Here is a 17,264-nt window from a genome sequence, read left to right as displayed (position 1 = left end):
ACCCCATACTTAGACAATGCTTGAGAGGAAGTAAAGCTATCAAGACACAAGAAATTTTCTGTTAGAAAAGTATGAGGTGAACCACTGGAGGGCAGTTCAAGAGATACCAACCCATGTTTTCAACCTTTGAATAATAATGCTGTGATCCATTATGTCAAACCCAGCACATCAAGCAGAACCAGCACTGAGCATTCACCTGCATCAGCCTTCATCAAGATGTCATTGACAACTCTTACAAGGCAATCTCCGTGCTGTGTTGCTGTTGGAAACCTGAAATTTCTCAAAAATATTATTACTCATCAAGACCTCCAACAATTGATTTGAGTCAATTTTATCTAGGATTTTTGATAGAAAGGGAAGCTTAAAAATTGGACGCTGGTTGCTATGGTTGGAGTGATCAGAACCAGGTTTTTTGAGAAGTAGCTGGACACTAGCGGTCTTAAAATAATCGGGAACACATCCAGAAAATAAAGAACTGTTGATGATAGAGCAGGCATGGGCTACAGTATCTAGAACCTCTAATAAAAATTTGGTAGGTATTTTGTCCAGTGGGCTTGATGATGGTGTCATATGTGCAATAGTTCCAGTTAATTATTAGATAGTTATTTCCTTAAAAACATATAAAGTATTCAGCTGAGGACAATACATGGCAGACACAGAAGTGGGGGTGTTAAATTTTGATGGAATGTCATCAATCTTGTCTATGAAAAAGGTTAAAAACCTTTGACAGTCTGCATTTGAAGTAATAGGCACACCAGGAGAACCAGTGGTCGATCAGTGGACTTAAATGGGCATCTAGGCTTGTGCTGGTTGGAAGTGATGAGCTCTGAAAAATATTTTGCTCTTGCATCTTTAATTGCACTGTTATAAGATTGTAATAAAAATTTTATAGCTCATAGTGTACCGAGAGCTTTGGTTTCTTCCACTGTCTCTCAACCTTCCTACATTCCCTTTTAATGCCACAGATTCTTTCAGTAATCCAAGATGATACAATAGATTATTTGGATTTAAATAAACATTTTAGAAGAGAAACCGTATCTTAAGCAATTGTGCACATATCATAGAAGCAGTTCACTAAGTCATTTGTGTTTGAGAGCAAATGTAAGGATTCACCAGACTTCACAAATAATGAGGAAAATTTTGAAGCACTAGTGTCATTAAAGATGCGTGAGCAAATTTCCAGCTTATGAAGATTCCTGTTCACACAGAGTTAAAAACAAGACAGAGATGATTAGAGATAAAAACATCACTTAAAACCAAAGATGATAAATCCAGATTCAAAGTAAAAACTAAGTCCAATGTATGGCCACATTTATGAGTGGGGCCTGGCACATGTTGAGTGAAATTAAAAGACTCCATAATGTTTAAAAATTCAGTAGCAAAGCCATCAGAAATATCATCAACGTGGATGTCAAAGTCACCAGCAATTGAAACTCTGTCATGATAAACTGAGGATAATAACTGACAGTGTGGGCAAAATCAGTATTGCTGGATTGTGGAGGACGATAAAGGACAAACAACAGGATCTATGCAATAAGATTTTAGGACAAGGGCCTCAAAGCTAGTGAGATTGTTGGAAGGTAACAGGCCACATTTAAAAAGATTTTTTAAATACAACACCTAGCCCACCACCCCGACCACGAGCCCTGGGAGAGCTGATAAAATCATAATCCTGGCGGGTATCATTCTAAAAACAAGCTATGCTCACCTGGTTACCAGGTCTCAGCAAGAAACATAAAGTCAAGATTTTCGGATAAAATAAAATCATTTTAAATAAATGTCTTATTTTAAAGTGGGCATATATTTAAAAGAGCTAATTTGACATCAGAAGTAATAGGCACGGCAGTTTTAGCAACTAGAGAAATAGGTTCCTCTTGGTTAGGTGAGTCTTTCTAAGTACCTGATTTTCAGGCAGGATGACCAAAATTAGGAATTTCAGGTTTCACCAGGTGAAAGTTTAAAAACTCTTTATTTTCAAGATTTTTTTTTTTTTTTTTTTTTTTACAATAAAACCACATATCCGAGAGTACATTTACATTTTCTTCAGAGTATGAATCACAAACATTTTACAGTTGCCACTCCATGACAGCAGTTATAGTTCAAGTGTAAAAACATTTGATTTGTATATTAATATTTTCATGAACAAGTAAATGAAGTGCAAACTATTCTGCATTTTATTGTACTATTCAAAAAGAACAGGGGAGTTAATCAGCTGCAGGTACTTATTTTGAATGACTTGAATGCTGTAGAGAAAAGGGCATTAAATCAAATAATATCCCATGTACTGATAAATGTGGCACATCACATGACAACATCATTCATCTTCAGGCTGACAGGAGACATTCTGTGTGTCAAAGGGGATCCTGAGGTGATGGATGGAGATGTTCTCCTGACAGCAGGCTGGTTTGTCCCATCTTCACTCACTGCTACTCTTCATCCAAACAGCAACAGCAGCACGATACAGACCGAATTCACTGCAATCAATGGCACTGCAGGGCAAGTAGACACACAGTAGACGACATGATCAGCATCAGCCATTAGACTTGTGAACAGCCACAGTACAAGAAAGGGTCAGTTTACCTCGTGTATAGACTGATAAATGCACTTTGCCTTTGTGGTGTTGGATATTGTTGGCCAGCTACAGACCGGCCTCTGCCATGAATCCTGTATTTAAACTCTTTCTAACACTGTCATATTTGTATTCTTTCTTTTTATTATGTGTGTTAATGAATTGTATTGTGTAGTATGTGTCACTCATCGTTTAAGAGTGAGTGAATGAGTGTGTGTGTGTGTGTGTGTGTGTGTGTGTGTGTGTGTGTGGACACATACCTCTCATCACTGTCCTCACAGAGCGAATAAGGTTCATCAGCTGCTCTTTGATACCTGGTTCATCACCAAACCCTCCGACACTTTGGTCCACTCCCCAGCCAACTAATGATCAGATAATGTAAATAAAAGAAACATAGATTATGCTTAGAATGAGTAGTTTTCTTTAAATTAGAAAGACACTTTTGAAATAGTCATGCTCATTTAGATTATTATTTGAAGAAACTGCAACACGTTTTCTGTCTATTTGTTGTTTTATCAGTATTTTCATTCCACAGTTTTGTACTTCAGTCTGTACTGTATCATTGTAGCGCCTCGGCTTTGCTAATAAAGTTTATTGAAGTAGGCTATTTAAACCAGTAGGCTATTAAACCAATATTCATCTGCTATATTAAAACGATACAGAAACTCTCTCTCAGCTGTCCATTGAAGGCAGGTACACCAACTTTAAGCTGCGTTACCTTTCACTGAACATTAAAATGTTTTTACATTTCCTCTGTTTGGTTGCTAGCTGGTTACCACTAGCTAATTTAATGACTAGTTGAAATGACACTTGACGGTGTATATTATTTTACAGCCACTTACTTTTACTTAGAAATCTTTCCTCGTGTAATACAGCCACCGCATTCACACACAGGATTGCCGCTTGAATGAGGGAGTACAAGGAAAAAGCCATGATGTCTCAACAAGCAGTTAGCTGTGAGTTAGCCGAAACTATTTAGGTCTGACGTAGCCTACGGTGGTGGAGGAAGGACAAACTTCATGAATGCTAAGCATGTTGATTTTTCGCGGTCGTACAGATCAGATACACATTTACCAGGGTGCATTTATCTTGAGTATGCTTAAATAAAAGTATCACCACAATGCAAAATTAGTCAAAAATTAAGTCCTGAATTAAAAGTGTATAAAGTACAATAACCATTATTATGGAAAAAGCATTATCTGTAAAATGACTTAAAGATCCCCTCTTGTTTTCATGTGCTTGGAATAATAAATGGTATAATAAAGTCCTAAAAAAAATCCAGAATCTATGAATACACAAATGCTGTTAATTTTAAGTTTAACTGTTGGACACAAGATGTCGCTTACTTCACTGTTAAGTCCAGTGTTTGTGCACTGGAGGCCTCAAGTTTCCACATCACACTGGCCCTCAATTGGCTCCAAACTAGTCATGATGTCACAAATCATGCTCACAGATACACCCCTTAACTCAGATGAGCAAGGTGAGCACAGAGAAATTTTCCCCCTTCAGCAGATGAATGTGAAAACAGCCTTTTAATGTCAGCCTCTGCACACACATCGTCCTACACAGTGAAGCTCAAACATCCAACTCTAGGAACAAGAAGAAAAACACATTTTTGACTAGAGGGGGACTTTAAAGCAGCATAAGTAAAATGATGCAAAATGATCTCATCCATAGTATTTAATTGTATTGTTGGATTATAATTGATGCAATAATGTTGGAGGCGTTTTAAATGTAGCTGGTCATGGGGAAGCTAATTTGATTAGTTATATACTGTTGGTAGTTTAATTAGTAAGAATTGCAATCTAGGAACTACAGCTGTCACATAAAGTGGAGTAAAAAGTTTTTCCTGTAAAATGTAGTGAGGTGGATATAAAGTATCATACAATAAACATACTCAAATACCTCAAATTTGTGCTGTAGTAGAGTACTTCGGTAGATGTAGTTACTTCCCACCACTGCTTAGCTACCATCAGTACCTGTGCTACTCCACAAATTAAAACATCTGTTTACAAAAGAGTTATGGTGCAAGTTCAGATAAGTTACAACAAATATACAGAAGTTCTTGTGTTTATCTGAGCAAATACTGTGCAGACTGAATCCATACAGTTTCCCTTATTTAATACAGAATTTGCTGCCAGTCTTCAGCTGTGCAAAAATGATCCACATCATCTACAATCAAAAAACACATCCCAGACAGAATCATGAGAATAAAAATCTTTATTAGTGTTTTATGAAGTCTGCATAATATGCCACACGCCTGAGAAGCTTATGGTCAGAAAAAAAAAAAAAAAAAGAACTGCTCTATCAATACCGCCCTCTACTGGTAAAACAACTGCGACATCTACTGTACTGACTGCTTTGCAAAAAGATTACTGTTAAATACACACATACTGTACTACTGTTATGTATATGTACGTCTGGTCCACGTCAGTTTTTGTAATGTATTTTTTCACATTCATATGTTGTAGGCCAAAGATAAAAACAATGTAACACTGGACCCTAACACATGGTTCATTTCCCCAAATCCAAACTTGACTAGGTGCACTTAAAGTACAATCACTAGTGCCAAAAGGTAAACACATTTACACCAAAAAGAAGGGAAATTCTGCCATTATTGTCATTATGTGGCTGTCACAGCATCAGCCACATAATGACAATAATGGCAGAGTTTAAGATAAAAAGTCTTGTTGTACATACTGTATTTTATAGACAGAACAAATACAATACACACATTAACACAGAATGTCCCAGTGTGCAGGCACATTTGCGCTTCTTTCCTCATGGAAGAACACTGGTCTCCTCCCATGTTTCTGTAACATTTGCAAAGCCAATTATATCTGGTTGACCTTAACCCGCTTGACTAAGCACCAAAAGGCTACAAGAGGTCATGTGGTTTATTCAAAAAAAGTGAAGAGATGAATGAACGGCCATTGCCAAGTTTTACATGCCTCTGGAATCATTAAAACCTTTACAAGAAAGTAGATTTGGGGTTTTAGGCAAATCAGTTATTTTGTGTACTTTAAATGCACCAGATTTCTTTGGAAAAACAATGAATAGAAACAGGCTACACATCATGTGGGGCAGTGATTTCTTTTTTTTACTTTTTTTTTCCTTTTTTTTTTTAAACCAAGACAAAGAGCTGCAATTGGAAATGAATTTCAACTGAACCTTTTGGGTAAAACGAAGGAATGATCCATGCCCTCCATGTCACTTTAGAAACAGCTGTGGTCTTGAAAATATTACTTTAATAAAAAGTGAACGACAGAAAATTTTAAGTATATTTATATATAAAAATACATGAGAATACAAAAAAGTAGCAAAACAATGGGGATATAGGCTAAAAACAGAATGAATTCATTGATACCTTCAATTTCTCCTGGTGAGACTTTTTAATGCTTCGCCTTGGAGAGCCCCAGGACTCCCAGTGTCGTGTCAAAGAGAGAAAAAAAGCTTTTGCTAACAGCTGATATTCTCTGGTCCCTGCCCAGTGCACCCTGCAAAAAGCCTGGCCAATGTCTCATTAGCTTCTGTACCAGGCTGTTCAGTGGGGATGCAAATCAACTAAACCCAGGACACTAAGAGTGCCATATAATGACAAAGAAATAAACTACAGCCTGACTTGAGTTTGCAGTTTGTTTAGGGATTTACTTTTTTTAAACTAACATTCCTATTTGTCCGTTAAGAAGTATGTCTTACAACGACACACATCAAGAGTTATAAAAGGGCCGTTCTGGCAAACAGTGAAGTCAATTCAATCAAATTTCATAAACACATTGTGGCGTTTCCCTCAGAAGAGAACGGCCACCAAGGCCATCATTTCTTCACTAAGCCAACTCCCCCTGACAAAAAGATGGGGCCAAGTTTCCCAGAGAAAAGTAAACTTAGGTTCAGAACAATGGTTGGGGTGGGCTGGAACAAAAATCATTTTAGCATTCAAGCTCGTGTTACTCATACAAGCAATCTTCAATACTGAGAAACTATTCACAGATATTTTTGGTATTTCCCCTACTTCCTGGACTAAAAACCAATATACATTTTATTTGTACCACAAATAGATCTAATATTAAGGATTTGGGGAAAAGCAATTTAACAAGGTGCATGACATAGATGGGTAACAAAGTGCCAATTTTTTTTTTTTACTGAAAAGTCTGTATGTGTGTGTTGTGAGTGCAACAGTGTAGGTGCATTTGTGTGAGTGTGTGTGTAAAGTTAAAAGAGGGATGTGGAACTGGGCCACAAATACTATGAAGAATGTTACAGAAAACTCATTCTGTGGGGTTTCCATTTTTTTCATGAAAGGACTTACAAGTTTAGAATTTAATGATCTTTGTAATGGGCTGCGTTTTTTGGGGGCGTTTCCTTAGCTGTTTAGGACATACTGGAGCAGCGTGCAGACGGGGAACCCATCTGGGTCAGAACCTTGTCCAGCCACTGCAGGGGACCGTTCAAATGCAGCTCGATCCAGCATGGAGTGCTTGTGACAGTCTGCCGCCTGTGAAACCAAAGACATACATTTTAATGTCTGAGCTGTGCTGACGCAGCCTTTTCACTCCTAACCACATGTGACTTGAGATATTTAATGCTGTGTTTTAGTATGAACAGTATGTATTACTGTTTCCAAGAAGAGGATGTTGTGGTTAATAGGTCTCCACTTGAAATGTATTGTGAAGGAAATGTGTGTGAAAACAAGTCTGACTCCCCTTCCCAAATGACAAGAAACATTCCTGGGTTGGATTTAACTATCTGAGTCAAGTGTGATGATGTCCTACATTGTCATTAATGACATAAGCTTCATGCTCCAAATGATAAAATAAATAAAACAAGTAAAAACTTAACAATGCAGCTACTGAGGAAGCATTGACCTAATTCATTCATTAAAATTTCATTTCTCAATATATCCTTTCTTTAGTGGTAATAAAGCCATTATATGACCAGTAAGTCCAGTCAAAAATCTTTAACTAAAAGTTTTCACATTAAACAATTATTTGGTGTATATTTGGTTAAAAATAGTCATAACTACAATGAAATTTTCCACGTTTGAAAATCTTTTTTTTCATTTCAACGTGCTACATATCCATTCATTTTTAAACAAGGCCAGTTTTGGTGGCAGTGCTCACCTGTACTCGGCTCCCCAGCCTTTGACAAAGCTCATGCGGATGGTGCACATCCTTGTGAGCTGGTAGACGGCCTCGAAGCCCTGGTTCACTGACTGAGCAAGCAGGGCTGCAAATTCCTGGTTGTTGAAGATTTTTAGATTACAACCTGAGGGGACAAAGACGTACGCCGGGCAGCAGTTAATGTGGGTTGTCCCAGTGGCTCATAGGGACCAAAAACAGAAAAAAATCTTTGGGCCGTAACACACCAAGGTGGCATTTGGCCTTTGTGTGCCAGTGACCAACTATTGTCCACTGATTTTGTGGCATATTCATCATTATTGCATCTAGTCTTAATTGGTTTGAACTGATCACAAAGACGCCAACTACAAGCTTTCCTGAGATATCTTTCAAGCATAATGGATGTAGATAATTGATACTGAAGCTACATTTTTGAGGTGTTTCAGGGTACATCTGCTGAGTGTGCACAGCCTCGTTCAGCACTGTTTTGATTTACCTGGAAAGAGCTACTAATAGTTCTTAAGGTCAACAGACAATTTTTTTTAAAATCCAGCTAATTCCACTGATTGCTACACATGTGACAACTTCAGCTCTTTACCTGGAGGAATTTTACACACTGTTGCTGGATGCCAGCCATACCGCTGATTGCAGTTTGGACTCTGGACAAAGATGGCGCTATCACTTAGGCACTCAGCAAATACTTCCCCTCCAATGTAGTAGAGTCTAACTCCTCTTCCTGTAAACACAGAGACATACACACATCAGAATCCATTTGCTCATCAAGTACAATAAACCTTTGTCTTAAAACAAGATTTGAGAGTATGCATGTCTATACTGGTGAAATTGTTTTGAAAGCTAATGCAAACTGGAGGAGGCTAACAGGTGGGTTACTGACAATTTATTACTGTGAAGCTACATGAAGCTGTGCCATACCTATGTGCCTCCGGGTCATCTCCACAGTGGCATTCCTGTTGACATTAGACAGCAGGCCCAGGCAGAAACGTTCAGAGTTTGATGGGTCTGTGAATCCGTCCACTGTCAGTGAGGGCTGAGAGGCATGGAACGTCTCCCCCACACGTTGGTTGAGCTCGTAGTAGGCTATTGAGCACCAAAAGGCCGGCTCTGAGTAAGTCACCGGCTGCAGGTCTACGGTAGAGGAAAGGCCAGTGAGATTCACCTCAAATACCCTCAATTTGATAAAACACTGTTTACATTCTGATAAAAAGATCTTACTAGGTGACAGACTATGATGTACTAATTGTCGTTTGCTCTGCCTGGCATCAGTGTTTATATCGTTTCAGTTGGGGAAGATTTGCATCTTACCCATGCTGTGATTGACAGGAGACAGAGTGCTGGGGGAAAGCTCTGCTGGAGAACCTGGCAAAGCAAACAGGAAGTCAACAATCTGACTGAGTGCACAAGAGGTCATAACATAGGTAAAAGGTGGATCAGATCAAAGATTCATGATGAAGCTGGTGACTGACTTGCAATGGAATGCTAAAATGCTACTGTAAACAGACTTGTTTACATCAGGATGATTACCAAAGGTGCTGTTTCCATGACACTAGCCTTGTCTCCACTTCCCAAATATTTGTTTGTTGAGATTATACAGTTTCAGTATATCTTAATTGATTGCATAATGAACTAAATAAATGATGCACAGACAATATTCAGCATGTTGCTGCTGTTATCATTACTCTTTACGGCACATCAAAAATGCAAACACACTTGGATCTACAAGCTGCTATGTTGTGATCCAAAGGATGTGCCATGCTTTAAAAGTATAACTTTTACTCAAATGTATTTTACAGTCAAAAACTCAAGATGCCACCAGCTTTGAATGGAATAATAGGTAGCATTGCAACGCTCTCAAACTATTTGGTATTGTCATGAATCTTTGATATAAGATTGGCTTTTAATAACTGTGTTGCCTAATGTTTATTTAACTATTTGGTGGGGAAAAAAACCAACAGATCTATTCCATGTAAACAAACATTTTGACCTGGCTGGAGTGGAGATGCAGACAGACGAGGGATGTAGGAGGGGGTGCTAGTCTAGTGTACCTGTGTCCATACTTTGATTCATCTGTTGATCGCTGGCCTCCCCATCCTCACTGATGTAGCCTGGCGGAGGTGTTTCTGTTCAAATGATACAGGGAGAAAAAAAAAAAAAAAAATTTGGTGTTATCATAATTTAATACAGCTGTTCAACCGACTGAACACAGATAAACATACTTTTACTAATATCACCATTTCTCTCCTGAAGTGATGTAAATAGTAGAAGCAGACGAAATTCACAGCTTTTACTTGTATTTCAAAAATAATGCACCTCATACTAACCCCAGAATAAAGAGAATCACTTTACATAAACAAACTAGAGATACTAAATAATATAGTGCATACTTCACTTTCAGACTTCTTTCAGCACATCTTGTAACCAGCAGTGCATTGTCAAATATAATCACTCCCATCCAGTGCAAAGATAAACTAACCTGGTATATAGTTGTTTGGAGGTTCAATTCCTGCAGGAAAGTTTGTGTTCTCAGGTATGGAATGAGTGTAGTCATCCAGAGGTGGCAGCTCTGTCAGGATTTCTGAGTGTCTTGGCACAAGAACAGGAGGCAGCACTACATTGTTGGGTAAAAGAGTCAAAAGATCAGTGGAGATGAATTAGACTCATATCAGCTGTATACTTTTCCAAAATGATTGTCAATTATTTTAGTTAACAAGTTCTTTGAAAGAAATTTTACTTTTTTTACATTTGCAACAGCAAAGATGGAATACTCGAACTTCCCATTGAAACATAAACTGAAATCTTAAACTGATTGATGGCTTTTTAAGGCAGGATGAAGCAGGTTCTATTGCAGAAACTGAAACTCTCATGACAACAGTTTGATATTTTGAAAAATATGCTTCTTCACTTTGTTGCTGAGAGTTAGATGAGAAGATTGACACACTCTCATGTCTGTACAATAAACATGAAGTTACAACCAGCAGCCAGTTGGCTAAGCAGAAAGACTGTAAACAGCTAGCCTGGCTCTGTCCACAGGTAACAAAATCCACCTAACAGCACCTCTACAGTTCACTAATTAACATGTTTTATCTCCTTTGTTTAATCTCTTCAAAAACTGGGGTGTTTTCTGGAATTTTGTTACCCATTTTGCCAGTCTTTATGCTACACTTAACGAACCAGCTGCTGTCTGTAGCTTCAAAATAAGTGTACAGACATGACCTTGTATTGATTGCATTTCCCAAAGTGTCGAACTATTCTTTCAGTTGACAAAAAGGAGGAAGTCTCAAAATAAAATTTTTTTTAAAAAAGTGTGCAACAGAGACTAGCCCATTTTTCAGATAATGGGCCAAAACTGTCTCAGTTTGCATCACACTAATGCTGTGGTCACTGTTAACTTAAAGAAAACGCTACAAAGTCAAATAACAAATATATTTAAAATATTACTGCTCAGCATTCAGTTAAACTTTACTGATCTCAGTGGGTGCCAACAGATTTAAGAGGAAACAATCATGCAGAAAACATTGAAATATGAGGACATGTCTATGTTTGAAGTGATAAACATCCACAGGACAGAATCATCTCACCTGGGGTCTCCACCCTCTGGTAGTGGTAGGGGTTGATGCAGACCTCATCCTTCTTGAGGTGGAAGGCATACTCACAGGCCTCGATGGCGCGCAGCTCGTGGTGGCTGTGAAGGTCCGGCCATCGCCACAAACGGCAGTAGATAACATGGGGAAGCCCCTTCCTGTGGGAGACCTGCAGGCGGCCATCCAGGGATCTGATTGGACAGCAAACAGGAGATGGAGGTGAGACAGGTAGGAGATACACAGGGGAGGGAGATGACATATAATATGGCCAGGTAAGGGAGGGAAATGGAAATGGATTGGATTGAGTGGCGAGAACGAAACAAAGATGTTCTCAATGTCCGTCACCTCAAACATTGTAATGACAACTCTCCCACATCAAAGTTGTATGCAACACCATACAATAGTTGAGGATAGTCACCTGGTTTGGTCAGGGTAGCTGTATAGGCCTGATGTATCCCACTGTTCTATCGTATTTGGTGTACTCAGTCCCCATATTTCAGAGCAATTGCTGTGCACAGAGAAAACAACAAAACAAAAACAAAAAACAAATGATAAACATGGGACATGGCTCATTGAGAATTATCAGTATGGGTAATGTGAACATTAAAAGGCCTCTTTTATTGGAGTCTTGTGGCAAAACAAAGACATCAAATTAGGGATGCAAATTTTAAGCAGTTTCTTTAATTGACAGTCAGCCGTGTTACCAATCGATTATCGGTTAATCATTAACAATTTCTGAAATATGCTGGACGCTTTTCCATTATAAAACCATATTAAACACTAACTAGACCTATGTTCCACACAAAATCATGAGGCTACATTAGTAATTAATTCAAATAACAGATGAAAACCAAGTTACTTGAATGATAAATTAAATAACAAAATAATGACTTTAAGGTATAATGTTGAAGATTTTCATTTAAATAAATGTCTGTTAAGTCACTATCCATCGCTGAATGAGATGACACAATGGTGACTGAGCCTATGATCTGCTGATGAACGCTCTTGTATTTTTAGTATTATGATTATTACGAACCGGGTGTCGATGGTGACTTTCCTGCCATGCATTCAAATCACAGGCGGCGCAGATAGTGACGCGTTTTCCATCACTCAGTGGTTGATCCACCAGAGAGGGTAGGCAGACCTAACACAACAGACTCGCTTTTTGATATGCTTGCGCTAGCGTGACATCACACAGCGACAGGGGGCGGAGCTGTAGCGAGGTTACATCGCCGTCTATGTCTCTCTCCTCTGCTCGCCTCTGTCTATCTCTGTGTCGTGGATGTATAAATAGCTGCAGGTCTGAGCTTTGGCTGAGGGGTCAGTGCAGTCGTCTGTGGTCTGGGAGACTGGGGTTAGAGACTTGGTGTGGGAAACCTACTTCGCAAAATAGTTTATTGAAGAACTCTTATTTTAACACTTTAATATCCTAAAATTAAAAGTGTAATAAATACAAAAAACAGATTGTTACGCCTATTTGCGCTTATTCAAATACAAATAACTTTGCTGCCTCAACAAATACAGATACAAATACAAATACCAGGCTCTCTGCACATCCCTGACAGCGACACTGTTTGGATCTCTGGGAGTGAGGTCAAGTGAGGTCTAAAAACACACCTACAATTAAAGCTGGATGCCATATGGTGCCGCCAGAGTAAACAAAACTAAGATCTTCGAGATTGCCACTTTAATTTAAAATAATGGAGCTGCCACTCTGGTCTGTTGCTGTCTATTCAACAACTGGCCAGAAAAACACAGCAAATGGTTGCACAAGTTCCAGCTTCATTAGAGAACATAATTAGATCAGACTAGATGTGTTTACATTTAATCAACATTGCTGCAACCCTCAATAGTAAATACCCCCTTAGGTTATCGTATAAATGTAAAAACAGGTAACCCCAAGACAGACTTCAGTCTGACTGGTTTAATATAAAATAATCTGCATACCTGATCTACATGATGGAGTGATGTGTGTTCACTGCAGCTAACATTAGTCCAGCTGCTAGTAACAGCATAGACGCACAAATACTGTCACTCCAACTTTATCAGTCCATTTATTGCCACCACTAAAATGCATTTATACTCAGACCAGGGGAATGTCACTCATATAGTTGATTACTTTTGTGTTGATTTTATTGGAAAAGTGTAATTAGAGTCCTGCTTATCCTGGATGTTAGCATCGTAGCGCTGCTTACTGTTGTCTGACACTCAGCTCTCAGCCTGCATTAGTCGAGCAGCTGCTTCTGTTCAAGATGCTAGTTTAGCGTTAGCATGAGCCTCAGATAGCTCAACTGGACATCCACCAGCCAACAACTCTGTGAAATTTTCAGAACTTTATGCTTCAAAGTTCATCAACACGACACAGTGAGCAGAGCGAGGCATGCTGCAACTTTTTTCTTCCTTGAATGGCAGGGAGGTGCATTTGTTTTACAATTAGTGTGGCCCTTACAGCCAACTAATTAAAGCGTAAGAAGCTCCACCTAGTGGCGCAACCGTGTACAACAGCAAATCTACACATTTTGACTGTTATACCGCATGTCCCCCATCTTCTGCATTATTGGTTGTTATATTTTTAATTGGTTAAATTATTAATGGCAATTAATCGATAATCGAGTAATCATTGACATCCCTACATCAAATTCCTTTTCAGTGTGGAAATGAAAGATGACAACTTCAAATAAGAGAAGCCTTTCTTGACAGAATTAAGGAAAGAAACATAACATGAAATCTGCTAACACACAATGAGACTGCTGGTGAGACAAAGAGCATTCTTCGACAGTGTGGCATTGTATCAAACACTGGAAAAAAAACTTTCTCACTACAGTCATTTATGTCAGAAGTTATCTGGAGACATTCAAACAAACACTGAAGACACACAATGGCACAACAGAGGGGAAAACAGGGGACCTTGGGGAAAAAAATCTTTTTCAGACATTCTCAAAACATTCACAAGAAAATGGCCAAAAAAATAAGACATCAAAACATGGAATGAGAAAGAATGAGAGTCTTGCTTCTGAATAACAGGACAATAACACAATTCTACATGTTAAATACTACAAAAACACAACAACATGTACTAGATTTAATTACTTTAGTGGGATCTCAACTACCAAAATTGCAATACTCTGCTTCATGATAGGACAGGAAACCAACTTTTGTCCACCAGCCATAGTAGCACCTAGAGCCTAAAATCCATGGCTATTTTCACTATTTTCAGGAAACAAGGTGTTAAGAGTAGAATCAACCCAGATGATGAATGGGCAATAGCCGAAGTGGCGAGCAGGTTAAACAAGCTCCCCATTCACAATCAAAATGTAATAACATATGTATGGCTGGTGGCAATGCCCCAATCTGGCATTATTTTGTGTTTGTAACTCACTCTTTCTCATGTAGATATCCTCTACAAGAAATAAAGTCATTCACATCAAGCCAGCCACTGTATCTCTACAAACATAACAGTGCAGCCTAGAACAATTCTCAGGCGATAACAACCAACTTGCTATCTGTAGACACACAAACATCTTACGTAGTACTTGGCGGCACATCAGTGAGGAATGAATCTGTTAACACAGTGTTCCCACTGAACATGAGTCTGGCCATCAAGGCTGGCTGGCTGATAAAGAGAACATCTTCTCTCACCCCTTTTAACGACTCCCTCCCATGAAAGTAATAGTAACCACCCAACTGTTAGTACAGTTGTAAACAAATAGTGATTTTCTTCATTTTGTACTCAATTTGAATGGCTTGATTTTATGCTTTAATATTTTTCATCCCCTACACATGCCATTTCACATTTTGCCAATTATGGCCAGAAATTATAAAAACTGAATTAAGAGAAGTTCAAGATCAGCATCTACTAAGCAACGAAGGTTTCATGGTTTTATGTTAGGCAGTGAACTAAACACACAGAAATAAGTGCAAACAGCAGCAAGCTTTTCTTTGACCCATGGTTAAACACAAATTAAGTATTAGACGGTATACCTGGGGATGGTGACACACTTGGTGTTGCAGTTCTGTGTGGTAATAGCTTTCTCCAGCTCATCTAGCTGGCCTGTCTTCTTCAGCTTCTTCACTAAGCTCTTCACAGCCTTCTCGCACCATTTCTCCTCTTGCCCGTTCTGCTCTCCACCACCCGCACCACCTGGTCCGCTGGTTGACTTCTTCCAGCCCAGCAGCCTCTTCACCACAGGCGGGGTGAACGGCAAGATGGAGGACATCTTGGTTGGTCAAGCCGGGAGTCTCCAGAGGACTCAACACAAGCTCTCTCTCTCTCTCTCCCTCTCTCTTTCTCTCTCTCTCCCTCTCTCTCTCACACACACACACACAGGCAGAGGGGACCAGGAGGCTACAGTTTGGGCCCTTGCTCTGATGGGGGCCCCGCTACTGACCAATGAGTCACAGGGTGGACGCCAGTGCTAGCAGGATATATTCAAAAGAGATGGAGACCTTAGGAGAAAGTCACACACAAAGTATTTCATTACAAACAAACATATAGTGGAGAATAACAGTATCTAAAAGCATCATCAATACAATAAAAAAGGCAGGTGTTGAAAATGAATAAAATAATAAGATTGCTTTGTCAGTAGCACTGCTAACGTTACATACAGTAAGTGCCTCTTGTATGAAGTTAAGCATTAGGTGAGTTGACCAAGCAGAAATGTCCACTTGTCACAAACACTGCTAGCAGGCTTGCAAAAACTTATAAAGTTAACAGACGGGGTGTGCCTCATACTGTCGACTCCCACACACGCAATCACGACAAGCTATGGATGAATATATCATCAATAACACGGGCATTGTGAGCGCTACCAAACGGATTTGAACAAGGGGAGTTATTTTGTGACAGGCCTGCTACCTGGTGGGGGGCCCTCAAATCACAACAGTCAATTCACCAACGTTAGCAATGAGAGTGAAACAACAAAAGACTGAAATAGTCTCAACTAAAACCGAAAAGCAATAAACTATAGTTAACGTAACTAAGCAGATATGAAGGGATTCGTGTCTCTCATCTGGCTAGGTGAGCTAACGTTAGCATAACTACGCTAGCTGGCAGCTTGTTATCAGAAATCCTTTTGTTGTGATCCGTGAAAAAAAGCTCCTGTGCAACAGTCCAGCCGCGCTACTTTGCTACCAAACGGCAGCTTGTCAAATAGATAAATACAAGCTGCGAACCCTCACGTAACATAAAACGCCGCTATAGGTATTTAAGCAGGATCATAACGTTTTATTTCAACGTAACATTGGCCATTAAATGAATGTGACTTTTACTAATATAGAGACTACGGCACCAAAATGAGTTAGCATCTGGGACGAACTCTTCCAAACTGAGCTAACGGAGCTACATCTCTCACACTAAACAACATGCTTCAAAGTCGACAAAACAGCTCAAAGCAGTGCAATACTTACCCCAGTTTTTCACTCCAAAGCTCCGCTTTTTTAGGAAAAGCCTTGTAAACGCCCTGTTGGCATAAAAATGCCTGAACTATGTTGAACTGCTGCTGATTTTTGACCAGGCTTGTAGGCTCTTCTCAAGTTGCTACTAGTGCTAGTTACTGGAGGCTAGTTAGCCAGGGTAGGTAGACCGGAACAACATAACAAACATGATTGTTACGTAGGAGCGCTTTATCCCTCCTATCCAAAAAAACGATTGGAGGATTATAAAAAGACGTACTCTGAATACTGGCTGGTGTCCTTGACAATCCTTATTGTTTATTTGAAAGCATGAGTTTATAATCATTTGGTTTGGAAGCAAAAGCAGTTTTCATTTTTGACAGGACATTAAGTCTTCATTTACAGTTTCTGAATTTCCGACAACAAAACAAAGCAAAAAATGAATGTCAATAGCTATTTATTATTTGAGGTAGTCCAGTATGAGTTTTAATGTTTTTACTTCCATTTATGTATGACATATCAACAACTAAATGTTCAACATAATATATAATTGTCACATAATAATATATGCCAAGAGGACATAGCTCC

At 39.1% G+C, this 17,264-nt stretch overlaps 2 protein-coding genes across 2 annotated transcripts; both read right to left on the bottom strand.

Annotated features, from left to right (window-relative positions):
• Nucleotides 1-2,111: 2,111 nt before the first annotated feature.
• LOC121904217 (immediate early response 3-interacting protein 1) lies at nt 2,112-3,573 on the bottom strand. The gene is made up of 3 exons (XM_042421850.1): nt 3,412-3,573; nt 2,830-2,931; nt 2,112-2,489 (listed from the first exon to the last, which is right to left on the bottom strand). The coding sequence occupies exons 1-3, from the start codon at nt 3,500-3,502 to the stop codon at nt 2,434-2,436; spliced, it is 249 nt and encodes an 82-aa protein (XP_042277784.1). The 5' UTR covers nt 3,503-3,573; the 3' UTR covers nt 2,112-2,433.
• A 1,198-nt stretch (nt 3,574-4,771) lies between these two features.
• LOC121903535 (mothers against decapentaplegic homolog 2) lies at nt 4,772-16,886 on the bottom strand. The gene is made up of 11 exons (XM_042420673.1): nt 16,692-16,886; nt 15,267-15,731; nt 11,704-11,793; nt 11,283-11,476; nt 10,178-10,312; nt 9,750-9,824; nt 9,010-9,063; nt 8,620-8,832; nt 8,285-8,422; nt 7,690-7,834; nt 4,772-7,064 (listed from the first exon to the last, which is right to left on the bottom strand). The coding sequence occupies exons 2-11, from the start codon at nt 15,500-15,502 to the stop codon at nt 6,941-6,943; spliced, it is 1,404 nt and encodes a 467-aa protein (XP_042276607.1). The 5' UTR covers nt 15,503-15,731; nt 16,692-16,886; the 3' UTR covers nt 4,772-6,940.
• Between the last annotated feature and the right edge of the window lie 378 nt (nt 16,887-17,264).

This window comes from Thunnus maccoyii, chromosome 9 (genome assembly GCF_910596095.1).
Source record: "Thunnus maccoyii chromosome 9, fThuMac1.1, whole genome shotgun sequence".
NCBI classification, from domain to species: Eukaryota; Metazoa; Chordata; class Actinopteri; order Scombriformes; family Scombridae; genus Thunnus; species Thunnus maccoyii.
Note: the sequence above shows the minus strand (reverse complement) of the source record. Positions and strands in the feature narration are given on the sequence as shown.